Consider the following 20,040-nt stretch of genomic DNA (forward strand, 5'->3'; position numbering starts at 1 on the left):
TCCCTATTTTGAGGACTAGATGTGTGACATCCGAACTGCCTCAGGCCCGTACAGTTGAAGGACATGAACACCAGGGGCTACCAACAAGAAGCTGTGGTGAGCTGGCAGCTGGCACAAGTATTACTTTTTTGATAAGCACTTTAAGCGGCTCATTAATTGCAAACCTTTTTCTAATGAGTCTTACCTGCAGCCAGTAGAGGAACCATGAAGGACAGACTTGGGCCCTTTTCCAGAGCGCTGCTCAGCAGTTGAAGACCAGCACTGCCTGGAAAACAACCATATTTTGAGGGGGGGGAGCAAAAGACAATGACAGGGCAGGGGTTACAACACATAAAGTGCACATACGCTCAGTCACTTGGAAGAAGACTCTTCGCCTGCACCCATGTTTGAATTTTAACTGTGGGCCAGGTTCAGCGATGACGTAGGCGGTTTTGTAATTCGCACCAGCAACTTAGTGGGGTGGCTGTAAGCGATCCAGCTGCGCCACAGCTCCGCGCTGGCACAGCTCCACAGGGAAGATGCACAGGCCTGAGCCTAAAGGAGAACTTCCCAGGAAATAAATAATGCCCTATCTGATATTTCAAATTTGGTTGCCTACAGTGTCCTGAGACAAACCCTGGCAAAAATACGAAATGGGATTTTTTTTTTTTTTTGGTGTTGCCATTGTTTCCTCGTAACAAATCCTCACCGTAGATTTGGAGATGTTGGAAATAGTCTATGAGAATGCAGATTATTTTCAAACTGGCATTTTAGTCCAGAATTGGATTGGAAATAATGGTGATGGCAGAAAAGCTAAGCCAGGCTGATTCGTTACAGTACAGTTCTGTTGTACTTTAGATTACTCATTAACACACAGCAAATGGGCCTCTGCCTTGACCTTTTTTCATTTGAGCAAATATACTCTTCCTGCCCCTTGTAAACAGCAGTTACTGGTAACTGAGCCACGTACCCCCCTCACAGCACCGGAGTTAGGGTTTTTTTCATCTGTGGCAAGGATTTTAGTCAATCTGAATTTTGCCAGGCTCACTAAGGCTATTAGCAGTATTATTAGTCTTAATAATACCATCGGTAATAATACTACTCTGGATAACCATAAACCTGAAAACGTCCAAGTGCTTCACAAATATTAATTAACAAAACTCAATAGAAGGTCTGAGAGACCAGCAAAAAATTGCCAGCCCCACTTCAGAGCTGAAAACAGAGCCATGGCAAGCAGAAATGGCTGTTTGCTTGATGAGTTTCAATTAACGGCTGTTCCTTTGCTGTCGTGAAATGCCAGGTGCCTCTGGCAATGCTGCCAGGTTAAAAGCAGCAGCCCACTGCGCATATCTGGAGCGGGAGAAGTCAGTAGTTTGGGAACTGGAGCCACAAGGATAGGTTCTGGCTTTCAGTAGCTGCACTGCTTGGAATGGGACTATTGGATGTGCCCCAGGTGACTTGTGCCTTCGGGTCCATGACCTACGGTCCCTTGGGCACTTTGGAAAATCCCATTCCTGCTGATCTGCAATGAAGCTGAAGACTAAGAACATGCCTAGAACCAGCTCGTCCTGACAAACTATGGACACCCACTCCTTTGTCAGACTTTATATTAAACCTTCTTGAGCAGAGAGGGCAAACTCTGACAATCACAAGAGACCCCGGCGCTATAGCTGGTGACTACTTTTCCTGCCTAATTACTTCCCCGACTTCTCCCTACTGGCATTAAAGCTCCAGTGGTGGCCAAATCATGACAATGGCACCAAAGAGCTTTCAGTATTCGTCTTGGCTGTAAGTTAACTTGTCCTGCAGATATCACCCAAATCCACTCTGAACCATAGAGCATCAGGCAGCTGGTAAACACGGTGAAAGTTTCATCTAGATTCTTAACCAGTGATGTCTACGAGTCTTTGCAGCAAGGGACAATTAGTTGTATTAATTACAGACTCCTTTGAGGTACATTATGTCACACACTACAGAGGATTGGACATATACATTGGAGGAGGGACTTTTTTGTTTCTTTGATTTGTTCGAAACCCTTACCGTTTGTAGGCATCGAAACAACACAGGCAAAGGCAATTTGGATGCATTGTTTGCAGTCGGGAGGAAGCAGTACCAAGAGCAACAGCCTCACGCTGAGAGATCCAGGTGCAGTTTCTCACTCTGACACAGACAGCTCGCGTGATCTTGACCATGTCACATAATCTGCCCGTCCTCATCTGTAAAATTAGGGTAATAGTAGTTAACATTAAAGCCTGAAAAATGTCAAAACTGTAAGAACAAGGGAGTCTGCTTACACTGAGTTTTCATCCATCAGTTTTCATCATTCCTCCGAAGAGTTAAAGAAAGCATCGTGATCTTCCTCGCCCCAGTCATCATCAGCACCTGTTTTTTTGCAGATGATTTCAGCTTTAGCTCTGCTGCCTTCCCCTCCTTTCCTTTCCCAGCGTGCCCTAACTATCTGCTCTTGCAGATCTACTTTCCCATGAACGGTCACAGCCTCACCAAGCAGGGCAAAGCTGTGGTCAGTGAGATCTCCTGCCAGGGCATGTTATATGACACCATTGTGGCCAAGCGGCTGCCCCCTTCCTCCCCCCCAGCTACGTCTTCCTCCTTGTGAAACCACCCCCTCAGAACCAGAAGAACTCGCTCTGGGGTAAGGTGCCTGAAGAGGGCTACCAGGAATTGCCGCTGAAACTTTTGTTATTAGAGCCGATACAGGAGCCCAAAGAGGTGCTGCTCAGCTGCACCTCCCACTAACGTCACCAGCATGGAAGGTGCTTTGCATGCCTCAATATTAGCCCCAGCTTTATCACAGGACAAATCATAACCATCATAATAAAATTTTGCAATAATCTCATCTTAATTAATAGTAAAGAGAAAAAAAGTCTTGCCAGGCCAGCTGGCAAACTTCTAATTTCTCACATGATGACTGTCAAAATACCATCTCCACAAAAGAACAACACAAGGCACGTTTAATAAACCATGGAAGTGTTTATTGAAGCAGCAGTAAAGATCCTGGCTCATTTGTCAGGATCTGTCCACCTGAAGGGGGCAAATGCAGAGTTGGCTTTTAGAAAGTCAACACCAATGAAGGGCTTAAATTCATAAAACTACACTCTAATTGAATTCAGGCACTGAAGTTCAGGCTCACAGAGCCACCTGCGCTCTACGGTCTCTCCTTGATTCACGTTCAAGTTTTCTGCTTCCCTATCTGCCCACAACAGCATCTCCAAGGAGATGCACTTTCTGCTATCCTCCACAGGCATCCAGAGACAAGGCGCTCCTCTGGACACCCTAAGGCACAGGGTCTTGTAAATCTGCACCAAGAACACCAAAAGCAGCCTGAAGCTCCTCACACCATGAAGCTCTGATCACTTCACTCTGAAGCAGAAGCTGCCCACCAGCAGCAGGATGGGGAGAGCAAACATCCTGTTAGTGGAAGACACGGTTTCACTCTGAAGAGCTTCACTCGGAATAGCTGATCGACAAGCAGTTAGACAGTCTCATGGGAAGTGAGAGACGAGCGCTCTCAGATTGAGGAACGCATTGAACTCAGGTCTCCCGCTTCCTCAGTGAATGCTCTAAAATAAAAGACAGTGACTTAGACGACAGACAGCAGCCAGAAGGATGGAGCACTGCTCTCTTACTTCCAAGGTATTGCTAGCACTGTCTTTGGGGAAAAGACTCTCACAGACCTAAAAGGACTCGAGCACGAAGTCCCGAGTGAGGTTTCTGTGCTCTGATGGGATGGCATGGCTGCAAGCGTGGAAGAAGACTTCAGAAACACTTGCATTTTCAGTCTGCCCCCTAGACATCAAACATGCCCTGTTTGGGAGAGGCATCTCAAATGTCCAGGTCAGGTCTGGATGCAGCCCCAACCCAAGAAGTGAGAATGAGGGGGAAGGAAGTGCTATGCCATTGTACTGCATTTCTGCTCTGGTCGCTGGGAACACGCGCTCATCCAGGCTACAATTTCCTCAACCCACCCCAACAGCCGGGCCTGCCGACTCCTCCCTGCCCATGGGCTAAGAAGCTCCAGCAAAACAGCACTGCTTTTGGCTCGCAGGTCTGGCTCTTGAGGCTAGAGATGGTGGCACCTCCTGGTCAGACCCCCCTGCACCCCAACCTGCAGTCAGGTAGCGCTGGGGTGCCAGGGGCACTATCAGCAAAAGGGTTTTCCATTCCATCCCTGCTCTTGGGGTGAAAGGATGTGGTTCACCAAAGCTTAATAGGTCTTTTATCCAGCGAATGGGCATGTTCTACAGGAATGTGTTCTGGCTCTTCTATGTTTTTGTCTTCTGGTGGGATAGGACACTTTGAAAATTAGTTTTCTCTCCTTTGTGGAAAACGGGAGGAAAAAAATGCCTTGATGCTTTCACGCTGCAGTAAAACACTCTTTAAAGTGTACTAAGTTCCGCCTCATCAGGGTGAAAGTGCATTGTACTTTCACGGCCTCATGCATTATCTTGCAATAATAATAACAACAACAAGAAAACAAACCTTCTGTATAAACCAAAGCAATAAAAGTGCATCCGCTTCAAGTGCTGGCTGGTAATTCCACATAGAGCATTGTCATGAAAGAAAAAAAAAAGGCAATATAACACAATTTTTGCAAGCTGTTTCTCTTGGCAGGTAGCGTTTCCATTTTCAGTGGAACCCAAAAGCCTGACACCGCTCCTAACTTTAGCTGAACCCTAGCGTAGCTGCTGCAGAGTTCTGCTTTCATGTTGCTGCTAGCACAGGGAGTTTCAGAAGAATTTTGGATTGGCTGGGATACAAGTCTAGCAGGGTGCTACAAATAGAAATAGCAGAAGAAGGTAGTGGAGTAAAAATACGCAGTGCTAGATCACGGGTAGAGGAGCCGCGCAGACAGGAAGCCAATGAAAGGACGGGCGTGCTGCTGCTGCTGCTCCTGCCACTCGCCATGATTTGGAGCGCACTCCATTTCCAAATCCCTGACAGAATTCCTCCTTGCGCTAACCCTGCCGCCTTTCTCCATATTGACATTGGAGGCCATTCTGGATGAGAAGGCAGCCGCACCAGGAGAACGGCTGCCCATAAACCCTCCTTCCAAAGCCACCCTGTGCATTGCACAACAGTTCACACGGTCACGGCGCGAGGGAGTTCCACCTCACGGCAGGTACAGCGGCACCGAGCAAAGAACCCCGTGCTTCAACAACTCTGGACCTTTGGGGATACGCATCCTTAGTCTGGCTCAACCCATCCATACGGTGGCCCACACCTAAAAGCCCTGGGTGCCTGCAGCCAGGCTGTGTGGACACCCGACGGCATGGCTCGTATTCCAAGGTGCAGACCACGTCCAGCTCCTACCGACTCCTGTGGGATTTGTCAGTCGCATTAAGGAATTTGAATATGGATTTAGGAGCCTAACTTTTGGCACTTGAGGTGGAAAACTGTAGCCAATAAGACTGCACAATCCTATTACCATGACAGCTCGGGAATGTGAGAACTCAGCAGTTTGGAATAAGGCGCTACATTAAAAATAGATTAAACTGAAAACAGCGCTTAGGGCCTACGGCGCCTCGGACAAGTGTCTGCCAGCTGAAATGCCTCGTGGGTAACCGCTCGCGAGTGAATCAGGTGCTGGCTGAAGGTGCCCACAGTTGCCTCGAGACACAGACAGGTTTCTTTTTTTTTTCCAGAGACACCGTATTATCTTTTTTTTTTTTCAGCACCGTACGAAACTCAGCAGCTCCAACCCTAAGGGGATCCATGCAAGCCTCCTGCTCACTCTGGTTCCCATGGCACTCACATCCACCGAGTCTCACTTTGAATCTCAGCCTCACAAATCTCCAAACTCAGCCTAGAGTGATAAACGGTGCCAAACCTGGGCTCCGGCTGCAGAGCAGGACCGCTCCCCTTTGTTTTAACATTGCTGTAAGAGACAACGGAGGAACCAAGTTGCCTTGCTGTGACACAGGAGAAATACGGATCAGCATCCAGCGCGAGGTGTTGGGAGGACTCATCTCCTGGTCCGTTTGCAGCCCGAGGGTGAAACAAAGGGTGAGCCTTTGTCTTCCTTCCAGCCAGGGACAAAAGTCACTTATCCCTTTGGTTCTCTTCTATCTGCTCAGCGATGACCACAGATTTGCTGACCTGCCAGTGGGCGCTTCTGGCACTTGATGGGGTTGCAATTCAGTGGCTCTGCGTTTTCTTCTTCGACAGCTCCCAGAGGACAGTGATGCTTTTATGCTTAATGTATGCTGTCATTTTGTATTATATCTTTCCTTTGGAAGTATCTTCATAAATGACCAAAACAAAACACTGTCCCAAACCCCAAAATGCAAACACCAAAGAAAGCCGAGGAGGGCTGCAAACATCCCGAATGAATTACTGCTTCTTCAGCTGACACGGAGTCAAAAGAAGCCATAGCCCTGCCTGCTTTCCAAGGGGGATCTGCTGTAGAGTGGCAGTTACTGGTCACGAACATTACTTCCCTGGATTTCTGCTCTTTTTCTTCTCTGGTCCCATGATGTGGTGAGGCCCTTGATAGAGGTTTTTGCTGCTGTATCAGCATTTGTGGCACAAAAACAATTGAGACAACAGAGGAAATCTTTGGATTCCACAGCTGGGTTGCTTAAAGACATAAATGACCAAGCACAACCCCAGCGCCTAAGTATCCTCCTCCTCAATCCATCCTCCCATACCTGATTCATGCAGCAGTCACAGAGTGACAACAAGGGTTACAGTCTTGTGTACAGAGCTGACAAATGTCTTGCCCAAAGCAGACTGGATGTATTCTCATGTAATGGCTCAATGTGCTGGAATAATACTACAAGCACGCTCTGTCCAATTTCATCTTCAGCTGAGTATAGTAACTCACCAAATATTGCAATACCCTCGACAGATTAAGAAACCTTTTTATTTTATTAGGCTTAATTCCCTACATATCTCTCCTTATTCTCCCTGCAGGATTGTTTCGGAATGCCTTATACTAATAGGATCAAAAAAAATAATGGTATAGGCTAGGTATATGAATGACTAACTCCGCTCCACGATAAAAACAATGCCAAAACTTGGGGGGGATTTCCATTTCTGGAGATACAAAAAATGTCATTGGCCAGGTTCTGGTAGAATAAACAAAACCAAGTAATCGATAGATGGGGATATATCTACCCTGAGCCCTGGGTTTTCTCAGAAACATCCCCTACTCCCTATGCTCTCCACAATCCATACATTTTAAGCTCCAGAAGGCACCTTTTTTTTCATACGTAACTTTAAAAATTTACACTAGGCTTTATAATCCTAAAATACCTCTGTGGCACGAAGCCACATATGCAATACGTGGGTGGAAAAGCTGTCAGCATAGCGGAAAAAATATTCTGCTGAAACTCAAAACTTTGCAGAAACAGCTGAGTCACTCTTTCACAGTTAAGGTAGTCTGGGCTTGTTCCCCTCTCCGGTGCCTCTGGATGGTGCCTGGCACACCCCTCCATCCCCTGCCTGCCCCGAGTCCCGCACGCCTCCAAACAAGCGCTGCCTCGGAAGCATCAGCCTGGGTCTCCTCACATGGGAGTCTCTTGTCATCCACGCAGAGCAAAGGAATAAATCCTGACCCTGCCGGAGGCTCAAAGCCCCTGGGCGCACACGGCAACGCAGGTAGATCCGCATTGGCCAACTCACACCCATCAGCTCTGCTCTGGGGTGCAGGGCGACGCTCGGCAGTATCGCCAGCGTACGATCTGATCACAGTTCAAGGCAAACAACGTCTTCCTGACCTCCTGAGAATTAATCCTTTTTTATTAAAAAGCAGGAACATAGTGCAAGTTTGAAAACCCACCTCGAGTGCACGAAGCCAAAGGAGTGAGGGAACAAACTGAAAGAAAGTTCTCCTCAATTTATTCTTCTCCTTTTTATTTTCTTTTTCCTCCTTTTTTTTGTTTTCTTTTTTTTCTTTTGAGGTCTCCTAATTCTCCAGTCAGCATTATTGTTTTGGCGGGGAAGAGGGAGCTGCCTATGAGCCATTTATTAGCACATAAAATTACTGAAATTGCAAAGGTCCAGAAGTCATAACTGCCAACAGATTATAGACTCTACTAACGCAGTCACATATGAAATCTATAAAGCTCATTTTAAAAGGAACTCTAGCACAGCCTATATACATTTTGATCCCCAGAAAATGTAATTTGGCTTCAAAATCTTTCGATCCTTTGACCCGCATTTAATCTGAAAGTGAGATTTTTCCTGAAAACTTGCAGTTGTGTGTCCAAATCAGAAAAGTCTACATACACGTAAACAACAGCTTAACTTGGATGTGCAGCAACGTGCCAGATTTTCAGCACGTAAGAATAATTTCCATGCAAACTGCAGCAAAAACACATCCTCATCCGCCGCACCGTACGCACACGGCCGTGCAAACGCGACCCCTGGGATTCGCAGCTGCAAGGTTGCCGCTGTAAAATGGCAATATCAGAAAGTAACCTGGGTGTTTTAAGCCCTGTGATGAGAAGCACACCCCTCACTGGCAAACCTGCCCTAAAAGCTTATCTCCCAGTTCTGTGTTACGCGCCAGGGCAGCTGCTAACCAGTTGAACTTGTACCCGTGTTTCCTTCTCCAGTGGGAGCACATATTCCATATCTTACACCACAAAAGGGTGCCCAGGATGTACACAAACCCCAGACTGAATGGTTCCCTTACTCTGCTCTCCTGCCCCACTGGAATTACCAGGCGGGACATTTGTGATGGAAGAAATACAGGAAAGGGCTCCCCTACGTTTCAAAATTTTCTGAAACTTTTCTCGCTGTTCTCATATTTCACAAAACCCAGCGGTCCTCCAGCGAGAGCACTTTGCTTTTCACGGGAAAGGACTCTGACTGGGGCAAAAATATGCTTTTCTAAATAAACAGATTATGCTATATAGCATGAAAGCTTAAAAAAATAAAGTTACCTCAGCACGCCTACACCCTGCCTGCCATCAGCCAGCACACACACACGTCCAGGATTCGGCTGGATACCGTTTCAAGTGCCAGGCCCTCCAAGGAGAGACGTCAGACAGCTTGCTCTGTCTCAGGCTCTCCCTTTCCTTCTCCTGGATTCATCTCCTTGAATATTTGCTCCCAGTCCAGGTAAATTTAATGCAACTTTTGCCACCAGCAGAATCAAACTCTAATTATCCTCGCTTCTGCATCCTAACTGCACTCTTTTTTTCTTTTCTCTTCTCTACCTTTCCCTCAGCATCACCTTTGCTTCCAAACACAGCCCTCCGTGTCTCCGGTGGCCTCGGTTACGCGGGAGCTGCCCTGCGATGACCTGTGCTGTAGCACCATGCTGGGGAAGGCAAACCTGCTCCTTTGTTCACGTACATTTTACACGCACGGCAGCGCCGGAGACAGCACGGCCAGACTCACATTAGAGTCTTGCTGTGCTCGTTTACTCAGCCCTCTTCTCTCAGTTAGCGCGGAGCAAAGTGCGGACACGCAGAGCCGGGACACCGGCTGAGCTCCTGCCACCACCGGCTGCATCACCTCCAAAGGGAAGAGCGGCCACAGCGACAGGAAAACTTCCTCTCTGTACCCAAGAAAGAAAAGGTGGACACAACTCGGTGTCCTTCCACCAGGAACGCCCAGCAAAACCAGTGAAAAGGCACCTGGAACCCATACCGGGCATGGAGTGGGCAACTGAGGCAGTGGTTTGCAAGCCTTTAAAAACCATTTCTCAGTTACAAGCATGAAATGCAAACACCCAAACGTATACTGCTCAGCTGAGCCCAAAACATTCTCGTTGCTTGATATGTTCTCCTCTGGGCTACTGGAAGGGGAGGAGCAAATTTCACTCTATTCGAAGAATAGGGGAAAACACTCTCTCCCTCAGCCAGTTGCTCCTGAGTCCTTGCAGGAATAATCCAGGTCACTGATGTGACACTGAGGAATATCCAGCTACTGAACAACAGCCACGACGAACACCAGTCATGTCAAGAAACATTTGTCACCGTTCAAAATTCTGAGGAAATCACCCATATACAAATCAGCTGATAAAAGTTACAGTTATATGACTGATAGCTAAAAAAAAAATCATATTTCCTGCACCACTTTAGTAATAAATTTACAAAATAAACTACGTGAGCTAAATTAAAAATGTGAATGACATATTTCACATATTATATGGTGACCTATATACTGTTACAGGCCTTGGGGAAATATCCACTTGGAAATTGCCTCAGCAAAGGCCACCTTTAAATGGGTTTTATCAACCTGGAATACTTGACGTGATATTTGCAAATGTTATTGCTCACAATGCAAACACCCAGCAGTATACCTAGAGCTTTATTTATTTACATTACCCACATGTTCGCTTAAAATCAGAACTTGATGCTTTCATGTGGTAATCATACATTGGCTTTTTCAAATAAATTTTGCCAATAGAGTTATTGCATACATTCCTCACTTGGCAAGCCAAAAAATACAGTGCTGTTCTTAAAGCTCTGGTCTAGGGAATCAAATCCTAGTTTTATGGCCATCAATAGCAACCCCCCTCCGCCTCCAGAAACAACTGGAATAAGCCAATTCTGTAGCCAATAACAAGATAGGTCAAGAAATTTTTGGTATGAAAACTCTGGCAATCCCATTCTTTTGATATTGAACATGAGTTCCAGTAAACACAGGAGGGTTGCTGCCTGGAATGAAGCAAGAAGCCCTGGCACATCGCCCTCCGAATTTTATATTATTTTATGAGAAGGCTAAATGCTAATTTGCACAATTATGAATCAACAACAGACACTCATTTCAGCCTGACTCTGTCATCAGGGTTCTAACCGAATTGGCATGTCAATAAAAAAAAATGTGAAAATCACTTTTCAAAAGTTAGTGGATATATGTTCTCAGTCCACCGAACTGAACCCGGTCCCACAAAAGCAAATTAGACCCAAATGTATAAATGACAACACAACGAAAGTAAAACGCGCGTGTGACAGATGACTCTAAGCTTGTAGTTATAATAAAAGCTCAAATGTGTGACACTTCACAACCAAGAGCGGGTCTGGCATTCGGCCCTGGTCTCACAGTTCCTGGTCTGGGTGTACTTACTGGTATTTGCTCACATCGCCTCCCCTCCCCAGGGGACTTCAGTACAAATCACATGGTGGATCCAACGCACAGCAGCAGCCTAAGGTTTATTTGGTTCTTGAGGCAGGTCCACAACCAGACGCGTTAGAAGCTGAGGAGGGAACATCCAGAGTGAGAAAACTAAGGTACGAAAGTTCCCCGTTATTCTTAAGAGCTCTGAACACATTTTCAGGCATTTATTCTGTCAAGTCTTTCCCCGACTCCAATAGGATTTTGCCAGAGAAAGCGGTTTGAATGCCTGAACTGGGGTCGAGTCCTAAATGCGGTTATTTATTTTAAATGCAAATCATTAGAAATCACAAAACGCTGCTCAGAAAAGGTGCTGCGCTAATCCCCCTCTCCGGCCACTCGCTACTCAGCGGAGCTGCGCGCAGGAAAGCGCCCATCGCCGCCTGCTACATCCTTGCATTCTGAAGGAGGAGTCGAGGCATCAAACTACTGAAGGGAGAAGCAATGCTGAAAAACAGGGGAGGTCTCGGATCTCTCTGTGGACCAGGAACTGCTGTTAAAGCGCGTTTCCCTGTTGCACAGAAAACACAGCCAGGCCAGGTAACCAGAGCCAGCTTCCACCGCATGGGCCCAATCCTGTTCCCACTGAAGTCAGTGGCAGAACTCCAACCTGTTTAATGGGAACGGCAACAAGCTTTCTATCTACTTAATATAAATGACGATACACATCTCCTCTTTGACATATTTTGGGCTCAAAGCCATTGGCTGACACTTGTTTGGTTCTCTGCACGTATGTGACTCATGGGATAATATAATGCCTGATTTCCATTCTGCCAGACCTGTCTTTCTCTGTGGTTAACTATTAATTTCAGAGGCAAGATGCAATACTGCAGCAAAATAGGATGGTGTTAAACTAAGAAAATTGCACTTAAATATTTAGAGTAAATGAATCAGATTCCCTTTTGTGAGGATTCCCTTCCAATTAAAGGGGTATACCCACAGAGTCCTTAAGACATCAGCCTATTGCTCCCACACAGAGAGGGAGTTTGTGGACACCTCTAGCAAAGTACTTGGCAGGCAAAGTAGTGTAAACACACCGCCTTTGCCCCGCCAGGACAGCTCGGAGAGAAACCTGATAATGGAAATTACACACAAAAAGAATCTCTATTCCTTTGTTTCAGGCTACCTACACCGACCTGGGTTACTCTGGAAATACAGGTGCTCAGTAAACTGTGAGCACAAGCTGAGTTCCCCCACAGCTGTAAACTCTTCAGGATAAGGGCTGACTTTCTCGCTTTGGATCCACAGAATAAGTTTGAGATACTGAGTAGAACCATAAATAAAATATTAATGATATTATGTGGGCTGGAAGGAAGTATCTCTACAGACTTTCTGATTCTTCTGAAGTTTCTTGCGATATGCTTATCCTTACTAAGCATTGTCTCGGCTTAAAAATGCAGTTACCTCAGATACGGCACAGCAAATCACACTGAAACACAGGTATTTCCATGCAAGGGGTGTATTTGTATGCAATTTCACTTGTATAAAACCAGATTTCTTTACTGGGGAAGAGAGAGATGTCCAGAACCAGATAGGTCAACATGTAAAACATTGTTTTTCACTTAATCTGTGACACCAAGAGAGGGCAGTGGGCCTGCTCCTCCACCCTTTACTCAGACATTTGCCATTCCTTTCACCACAGAAGTGAAATTATTCGCCCAGTAAATTCATACTGGTCAGGACAAAGCACTGAGAAGCACCTGCTTTCTCCTAACAGCAGAGCATCTTCCACCGCCCCCCTTCAGTGTGGAAACTCATGTGGAGCACTCCAAAACCTGCTCTTATCCTCCATCCGCCCAACAAAGGTGAATGAGGCAAACTCCTCAGGGGCAATCTCGCCTGTCGCATCGGAAAAAAACCCATCGCTGAGCAATCCTGACATTCCTTGGCCACCCCTGACCGGCTGCAGGACTCTGCTGTGACTGTGAGCAATCTCTCAACTCTGTACACAGTGCTGGCAGACAACTACTCCCTTCCTCGCCAACAAGCGATGACTCGCTCGGCCTCTCAGTCACTGCCCACCCCCACGTCTCACCCCCTCGGTGTCCCCAAGTTCACATCTGGGACTGGCGAGGGTGCGGGGCGGAGAAGGAAGGGCTGCACAGCCCCACACGCGCAGCAGGACACGCACAGGCCGGCGGCGGCGCAGCAGCGCTGTGTGGAAAACCAACAGGCTTGGTGGGAACCTTCCAAAAAGCCACCCCGCGGTCGCGAAGACAAACGCCGCCGAGTATCTCCACACCCACAGCACCCTGCCCAGCGCTGGAGCTGCTCGAGCCCTCGCCCGAGCCAGAATAAAGAGTGGTAGTGTGGGGTGCGTGTGCGCGGGGAGGCGTGGGGGAACGCCACACGCGAAGGCGGCCACGCTTACCTGCCGCATCCCCCACCATCCTCTCCTGCAGCAGCGTGCTGGACGAGACGATCCCCAGAGGTCCCTTCCAGCTCCAATGTCCTGTGATATTTGGAGTAACGCATAAAAATCCTTTCCCCCGCCCGGCGCTTACAGTGCATGCCTGCTGAAACCGGCCAGGCACGGGGGCACAAATGCCACTGAGGCGTCGCAGTGCAGCTCGCTTTGCCTCTGGTGCTCAGGCAACCATCCCCGAACTTGCTGCTCTGAGAGCTTTTTTCACCTGGGCGATGACTTAAGGACTTGAGGAGGTTCAGCTGTGGGTCGGGGGAAGGGCTGAGAGGAAGAGAAAATGCAGGGCTGCAGCTGAGGAGGGCCGGGAAGGGGCTACCACAGCAAAACACGGGCTGCAAAAAAGCACAGAGAGCCTGAAAAGAGCGCTGCGCTGCAAGAACGTTGTGTAGGACAGAGCTGAGGGCCTTGTCGAAGGCCCAGCCCACAGTTAGGGTTAGGATTAGGGAACGCTGCTCGCTTTGGCACTGTGTTTAAGGCAAGTGTCTCTAAACTCTTTTCTCCTACCAATAATACACCCTTCGTACTATTCCAGGGCATCCTGTGTTTATATAACTATTGAAACACCTGCGTGGTAGATAGGTGATCTTAATTTTGAATCATAGAATGGTCGATTCTTCTGCCACTGAAGACCTGTTTAATCTACAGTTCATTTCAATTAATGGAAAAATCTGCTTTGTCTGAGGCCATAAATGATTTGCTGAAACCACACACACACACACACATACAGAGTGAGTCACAGCTCAGAACATAACTCAAACAACCAGGACTGTATTCCCATGCTCTAACCACTAGATTACAGTCCCTCCCACATATACCCTGCAATAATCTCTGCTCAAATGATAACAGCGTTTCCCCGCTTTACACGTCGGACGGCATTACTCAGTTAGGCACATCATACCTGACAGGAGAAGAGCTCCGCAGGGCTGGGGAGGAAGGAAGCACAAGTAAAAGTCATTATTTTTGCCAGACAACATTAGCACTTAACTCTTCCCTTGGAAAATTCCCAGCTCTGAATCCCCCCACCATTTACACCTGAGAAATAAAAACCTTTATCCTCCCAGTAATGAAAGGGGAAAGCTGGGGAGGGGCTCTTTATCAGGGAGTGCAGGGATAGGAGAAGGGGGAATGGTTTTAAGCTGAAAGAGGGGATATTTAGATTAGATATTACGAAGAAATGTTTTGCTGTTCAGGTGGGGAGGCCCTGGCCCAGGGTGCCCAGAGCAGTGGTGGCTGCCCCATCCCTGGAGGGGTTCCAGGCCAGGTTGGATGGGGCTCAGAGCCCCTGAGCCAGTGGGAGGTGTCCCTGCCCGTGGCAGCAGTGGGACTGGAGGGGCTTCGAGGTCCCTTCCAACCCAAACTATTCTATGATTCTATGAGCCATGCTCACCTCTTACCCATCCCGAGTAGCAAGTGCTCGCAGACCAACTGTCCCAGAGGATTTTGGAGGAACAGCCTTACCTTTCTTCTCCCTCACAGAAGGGGATGAAGCCCACCTGAAGGAGGCAAAGCCTCTCCCCCCCAGCTACACCCTTGCAGCAGGGTGGCTGCCAGCCCAGCGCATCGAGCAGGGCTCCCGCAGCTGAAGCCCAGGACTGGGGTGCTTTGGGAGCCCTGGGGAGGGAGGACACAGCCTGTGCAGCATTGGCTCAGGCGCTTATGGCTCCAAATCCCTCTTTGGGGTGCCTAATGCCTGTGGATTTGCCATGCTGGGTGAGCTCAGCTCTCCCAGCTGATCACCCTCCCCGGGAAGAGGTGGACACAGGTGCTGCTGAGGGTGATGAGATGGGAGGCAGCTTTCCCTCACAGGCTTGAGGCAGCCAGGTGAGAAGCCCTGCTGGAGGGCAGGATGTAAATTGCTCCTGAGGAGATTTCTATTGGAATCCAGATGGAAACTTTTCCCCATGAGAACAGTTAACATTGGAATCATTTCCCCAGGGAAGTGGTGGACTCCTCTACAGCCCCCAAGGCACTGAGCCATCTCATTTAAGTGATTTATCACCCGAAAAGGCTGGACCAGGTGATCCTGGAGGTCCCTTCCAACCTGGCATTCTGTGATTCTCTGAGGAATGGGCAGGATGGCACCAATCGCTCCTGGATGTTGTGGGGCTGGGACGGAGACTCCGCCGCTCCCCCCAGGTCCAAGCCTTTGCCTTCCTCATCCCTCCTTCCAGCGGTCCCGGGCAGGCGGAGCAGGGGTGCAGCGAGGGGTGACTCACGGCACACAGCTGGCACCACCAGCAGTTACGAAATTGCCCTTTTCTTAAAGGCAACCGGGTATTTCTCTCTTTGGGGCAGAACCCAGGGAATCGGGCTCCTGTTTGCTCAGCCTGGCCCGGGATGCAGGAGCTGGCGGAGAGCGGGATGCATCGTCTGGAGAAAGTGGACGGCTTTCACACTCCTGCTATGGAGTAACTACTGGAAACACACAGCGAGGCAAGCGGTTACGGTAGAATATATGCTGTTTATTTATGAAGGTAACCAGGACTTTGGACAAACTTTATATGCAGTTCCCACCCCCCCACCCCCCAATTAAAAAACCCCCCTGATGTGTGTGCATATACATACATGTATACATCCCCAGACACGCACCCCGCACACGCAGACACAGGCTTTCAAACAGCTTCACCTCTCCACCTTGTCCTCCTCTCCCATCACAACTCTTCCAACCAGGCGAATTCTTCTGCAGCTACGACACGAGGAAGAAACGCTCTGCACGGGCACCCGCGCTCCCTGGAAGGGGGTCTGTTTGTTTGTTGGTTTATTTTTCTCTCACCCTGGGAGAAGCTCCAGAGTCCAAAGGTGCCGCAGCACCTCCGCCGGCGTCCCGCAGCCCTGCGGCCCTGCTCCGGAGGCAGCGGCCAGCCCAGGACGCCGCCGGGAAGCCAACACACACTCACACTCACCCACACAAATAATAAAATAACGTTGCAGCACAAGGGCATAGTCTCTGTCACCAGATAAGAAAGTCATGTGATGGCAAAGATCGAAGTAATGCAATAAAAATAAAGTGTAGCTAGTATACACGGAAAGGCTTTCACATTACATGAGGCACAGCTTGGGCAGACGGGGACTTGGAAACGAGCTGAATGTCCTGGAATAAAGCAAAATACACTGGAAGTTCATAGTAAATACCCGCATCGATAGGTATTTATTCATTTGTGCTTCGCCACGTCGTGACATACAGTACAAGACACTGCCGCTCTTCCTTTCGACGGAGGGAGCTCACCGCCCTCCCTCGCGAGCTGCTGCTCCGTCAGTCCAGGCTGTCCGTCTGTCCGGCGGCGGCACAGGGCCGGGCAGAGGCCCAGCCAGGCCGGGGCAGTCCCGGCAGCAGTCCGGCGGCCGCCCCACGCCTCGCTGCTCCAGGCGGCCTCGAGCCCCCTCGTCCCGGCCCGTCTCCCCCGCCGCGCCGCGGGCCCACCGGCGCGTGGGACGTCCCGTCCTTCAAACCCACACGTCCAGCGCCCATTTCTCCTCGCGGCCTGCCAGGCGGGAGGGGACGGGGAGCCCCAGAGCTCCCGCGGCCACCTTCTAAGGCACATCTGGATTGCCACGTGTGCTTTATTACTATTATTATTATTATTTACCCTGTGTAGACACGTGGGCTTTTGAACGTCTTCCTTCCCCTCTCCTCTCTCCTTAATAAAACCCACCGCGTTTTCAGCTTATTCGCGTGTCATCCCTAAGGCACAAACCTTTACTACAGCTGCCTGGCTTCTCGGATCGGTCGGGAACGGTCGGGAAAGAGGAAAAAAAAAAAAAAAATAAGGAAAAAAAAAAAAAAACCAAAACAAACCAAAGGAATGGAACGAAACCAAATCAAAAGGAAAAGACAAGAGCCGGCGGCGCCCGCCGGCCCCGCAGCGAGGGGGCAGTCCCTGCGGCTCTAGGCGCAGCTGCCCATGGCTTTGACCAGCGAGCTCTCGGGCAGCTGCCTGAAGATGCCCCGCAGAGTCTCCAGCTCGCGGGTGAGCTGCTCCACCCGCTTGCGCAGCCGCTCGTTGTCGGTGGTGAGCTCCAGCACCTTCTGCTGCGTCTCCACGTTGCGCTGCTTCGCTTTGTCGCGGCTCTTGCGCACCGCGATGTTGTTCCTCTCGCGGCGCACCCGGTACTCGTTGCTGTTCTTGTCCACTGTCTTTTTGGCCTTGCCGCGGTGGTCTGCCGGCAGCAGCTTGAGGGCGCCGGGCGGGGGCGGGTGGTGCGGGCTGGGCACGGGCGTGGGGGGCGGCGTGGGGTGCCCGGGCTGCAGGTGCACCGCGGTCTGCGCGCAGTGCGCGATCTGGTACTGCAGGTGCGACGGGGGGTGGTGGTGGTGGTGGTGGTGCTGCTGCTGCGGAGCGTGGTGCGGGTACAGCGCCGACAGCGCGGCCGATTTGACCGCCGCCTCCTCCTCCTCGCGGGGCTCCTGTTTGATGACGAGCGGCCGCAAGCCCGGCGCGGCGATGCGCTCGTACAGGGGGTCGAGCTTGCCGTCCATGTAGCCGGCCACGCAGCCGAAGAGCGGCTGCTGCGGGGGCTGCTGCGGGTGCCCCGGCGCCGAGGCGGCGGCCCCGGCCCCGTGCATGCCGTGGAAGTCGAAATCCCCGGCCAGGATGGCCTTGGCTTTCTCCTGCTGCTTGCTGTGCTGGAAGAGGTCGGCCAGGAACTCGTCGTTGAAGGCGGCGGGGTCGATGTAGGCGCTGATGTCGATGGAGTTCTCGTTGTCGCAGATGTCGCCGAGCTCGGCGCCGCCCGCGGCAGGTGCGGCCGAGGGAGCCTCTCTGTAGCCGTAGGCGAGGGGACTCTGGAGCTGGTGGTGCTGCCCGCTGCTCATCGGGGGCCGGGAGTCGACCTCGTAGAAGTTGGCTTGCTCCATGAAGCACCTACAGTCTGCCGGGCATGGTGAAGGGCTCCTGCAATCCAGGGTTCGGGCTGGGCGGCGGCAGCCCCGCAGGCTGCGTCCCTGTCCCCCGCCCGTCCCGCCCGAGCCCCGCTCGCTGCCTGCCTGCCCCGTTCGAGTGGGCTGCCTGCCTCCTGCCAGCCCTATTTATACCCGCCCGCAGCGGGGCCGGGGATCGCCCTCTAGTGCCCAGCCTCCTGCTGGGAACCTTTGACCGCCGCGCAGCCGGGTCTTAGCGCCCGGGCAGGGCAGGGCCGCCCTCCTCCTCTCCTTTCCCCTTTCCCTCCTTCTTTCCTTGCCTCCTTCCCCCTCTCTCTTTACCCCCTCCCCTCCTTCTTTCCTTCCTCCTTCCCTCTTCCCTCTCCTCCCCTTCCCTTTCCCCCTTTTTCCTATCTCCCCTTCCCACTTTTCCCCCTTCCCACTTTTCCCCCTTCCCACTTTTCCCCTTCCCTCTCTTTCCCCTTCCCTCTCTTTCCCCTTCCCTCTCTTCCCCCTTTCCTTCTCTTCCCCCTTTCCTTCTCTTCCCCCTTTCCTTCTCTTCCCCCCTTCCCTCTCTTCCCCCCTTTCCTTCTCTTTCCCCCCTTTCCTTCTCTTTCCCCCCTTTCCTTCTCTTTCCCCCCTTTCCTTCTCTTTCCCCCCTTTCCTTCTCTTTCCCCCCTTTCCTTCTCTTTCCCCCCTTTCCTTCTCTTTCCCCCCTTTCCTTCTCTTTTCCCCCTTTCCTTCTCTTTCCCCCTTTCCTTCTCTTCCCCCCTTCCCCCTTTGCGCTCCCCTTCCCCGCTTCCCTCTTTCCTTCCCTCGCCCCCCCTGCCCCGGGGCAGCCCCGGGCGCTGCCGCCCCCGCTGGAGGAGGCTCCGCGCTGATGACCGTCGCGGGGCCGTTTCCCCGTCCCAGCTCCGACCCGGCTGCTCCCCGGTCTCAAAGTTCGCCTGCGCTCGCGAATATTCGCCCTCGACGCGTTTGACTGCGCCGCTTCACCGGCCGCGGCCACCAGCCGGGCGAGCGGGGCGAGGAGCGCGATCCCGGGGGAGCCGCTGGGATAGGATGGAGCAGCCCGATCCCGGAGGAGCTGCCGTGCCGGGATGGAGCAGCCCGATCCCGGGGGAGCTGCCGTGCCGGGATAGAGCAGCCCGATCCCGGGGGAGCTGCCGTGCCGGGATGGAGCAGCCCGATCCCGGGGGAGCCGCTGGGATAGGATGGAGAAGCCCGATCCCGGGGGAGCTGCCCCGCCGGGATGGAGCAGCCCGATCCCGAAGGAGCTGCCCCGCCGGGATGGAGCAGCCCGATCCCGGGGGAGCTGCTGGGATAGGATGGAGCAGCCCGATCCCGGGGGAGCTGCCGTGCCGGGATGGAGCAGCCCGATCCCGGGGGAGCTGCCGTGCCGGGATGGAGCAGCCCGATCCCGGGGGAGCTGCCGTGCCGGGATGGAGCAGCCCGATCCCGGGGGAGCTGCCGTGCCGGGATGGAGCAGGTACCTGTAAGCACGGATCTCCCACCACGCGCACTCGGCAGCCCCAGCCTGTGCCGGGCGCGGACACGGTCCCGGTTTTTCCCGGGATAACGATGTGGCAGGCGGGCCCCGCTCCTCGGTAACCCGGCCGTGAGCCCCTGGAGACGCCGTCTGCCTTCCCAGCCTCCCTTTTCCCGTCGGCTTCGGGGAAAGAAAAAG

The 20,040-nt window shown here is 51.4% G+C and overlaps 1 protein-coding gene and 1 long non-coding RNA gene across 12 annotated transcripts in view; both read right to left on the reverse strand.

Annotated features, from left to right (window-relative positions):
* The window catches only part of LOC128853487 (uncharacterized), a 27,847-nt gene extending 14,167 nt beyond the window's left edge, over positions 1–13,680 (reverse strand). For 6 of the 11 annotated variants that reach the window (XR_008452049.1, XR_008452055.1, XR_008452056.1 and 3 more), the window contains exons 1-3: positions 2,274–2,448; positions 2,020–2,195; positions 185–265 (exon numbers count right to left, since the gene is read on the reverse strand). This is a non-coding gene — a long non-coding RNA (uncharacterized LOC128853487). Of the gene's footprint in view, positions 1–184; positions 266–345; positions 414–2,019; positions 2,196–2,273; positions 2,451–13,441 lie in introns of those variants that run through there. The other 5 variants (XR_008452054.1, XR_008452053.1, XR_008452052.1 and 2 more) reach the window with 4 other exon arrangements.
* Positions 13,681–16,025: 2,345 nt separating this feature from the next.
* Positions 16,026–18,504, reverse strand: CEBPA (CCAAT enhancer binding protein alpha). The gene has a single exon (XM_054078771.1). The coding sequence runs from the start codon at positions 18,348–18,350 to the stop codon at positions 17,382–17,384; it is 969 nt and encodes a 322-aa protein (XP_053934746.1). The 5' UTR covers positions 18,351–18,504; the 3' UTR covers positions 16,026–17,381.
* Between the last annotated feature and the right edge of the window lie 1,536 nt (positions 18,505–20,040).

The sequence above is a fragment of the Cuculus canorus genome, chromosome 13 (assembly GCF_017976375.1).
Source record: "Cuculus canorus isolate bCucCan1 chromosome 13, bCucCan1.pri, whole genome shotgun sequence".
NCBI lineage: Eukaryota > Metazoa > Chordata > Aves > Cuculiformes > Cuculidae > Cuculus > Cuculus canorus.

Excerpts from the sequence above, each read along its gene's own strand:
- CEBPA (XM_054078771.1), bottom strand. The coding sequence starts at position 18,350 with ATGGAGCAAGCCAACTTCTACGAGGTCGACTCCCGGCCCCCGATGAGC.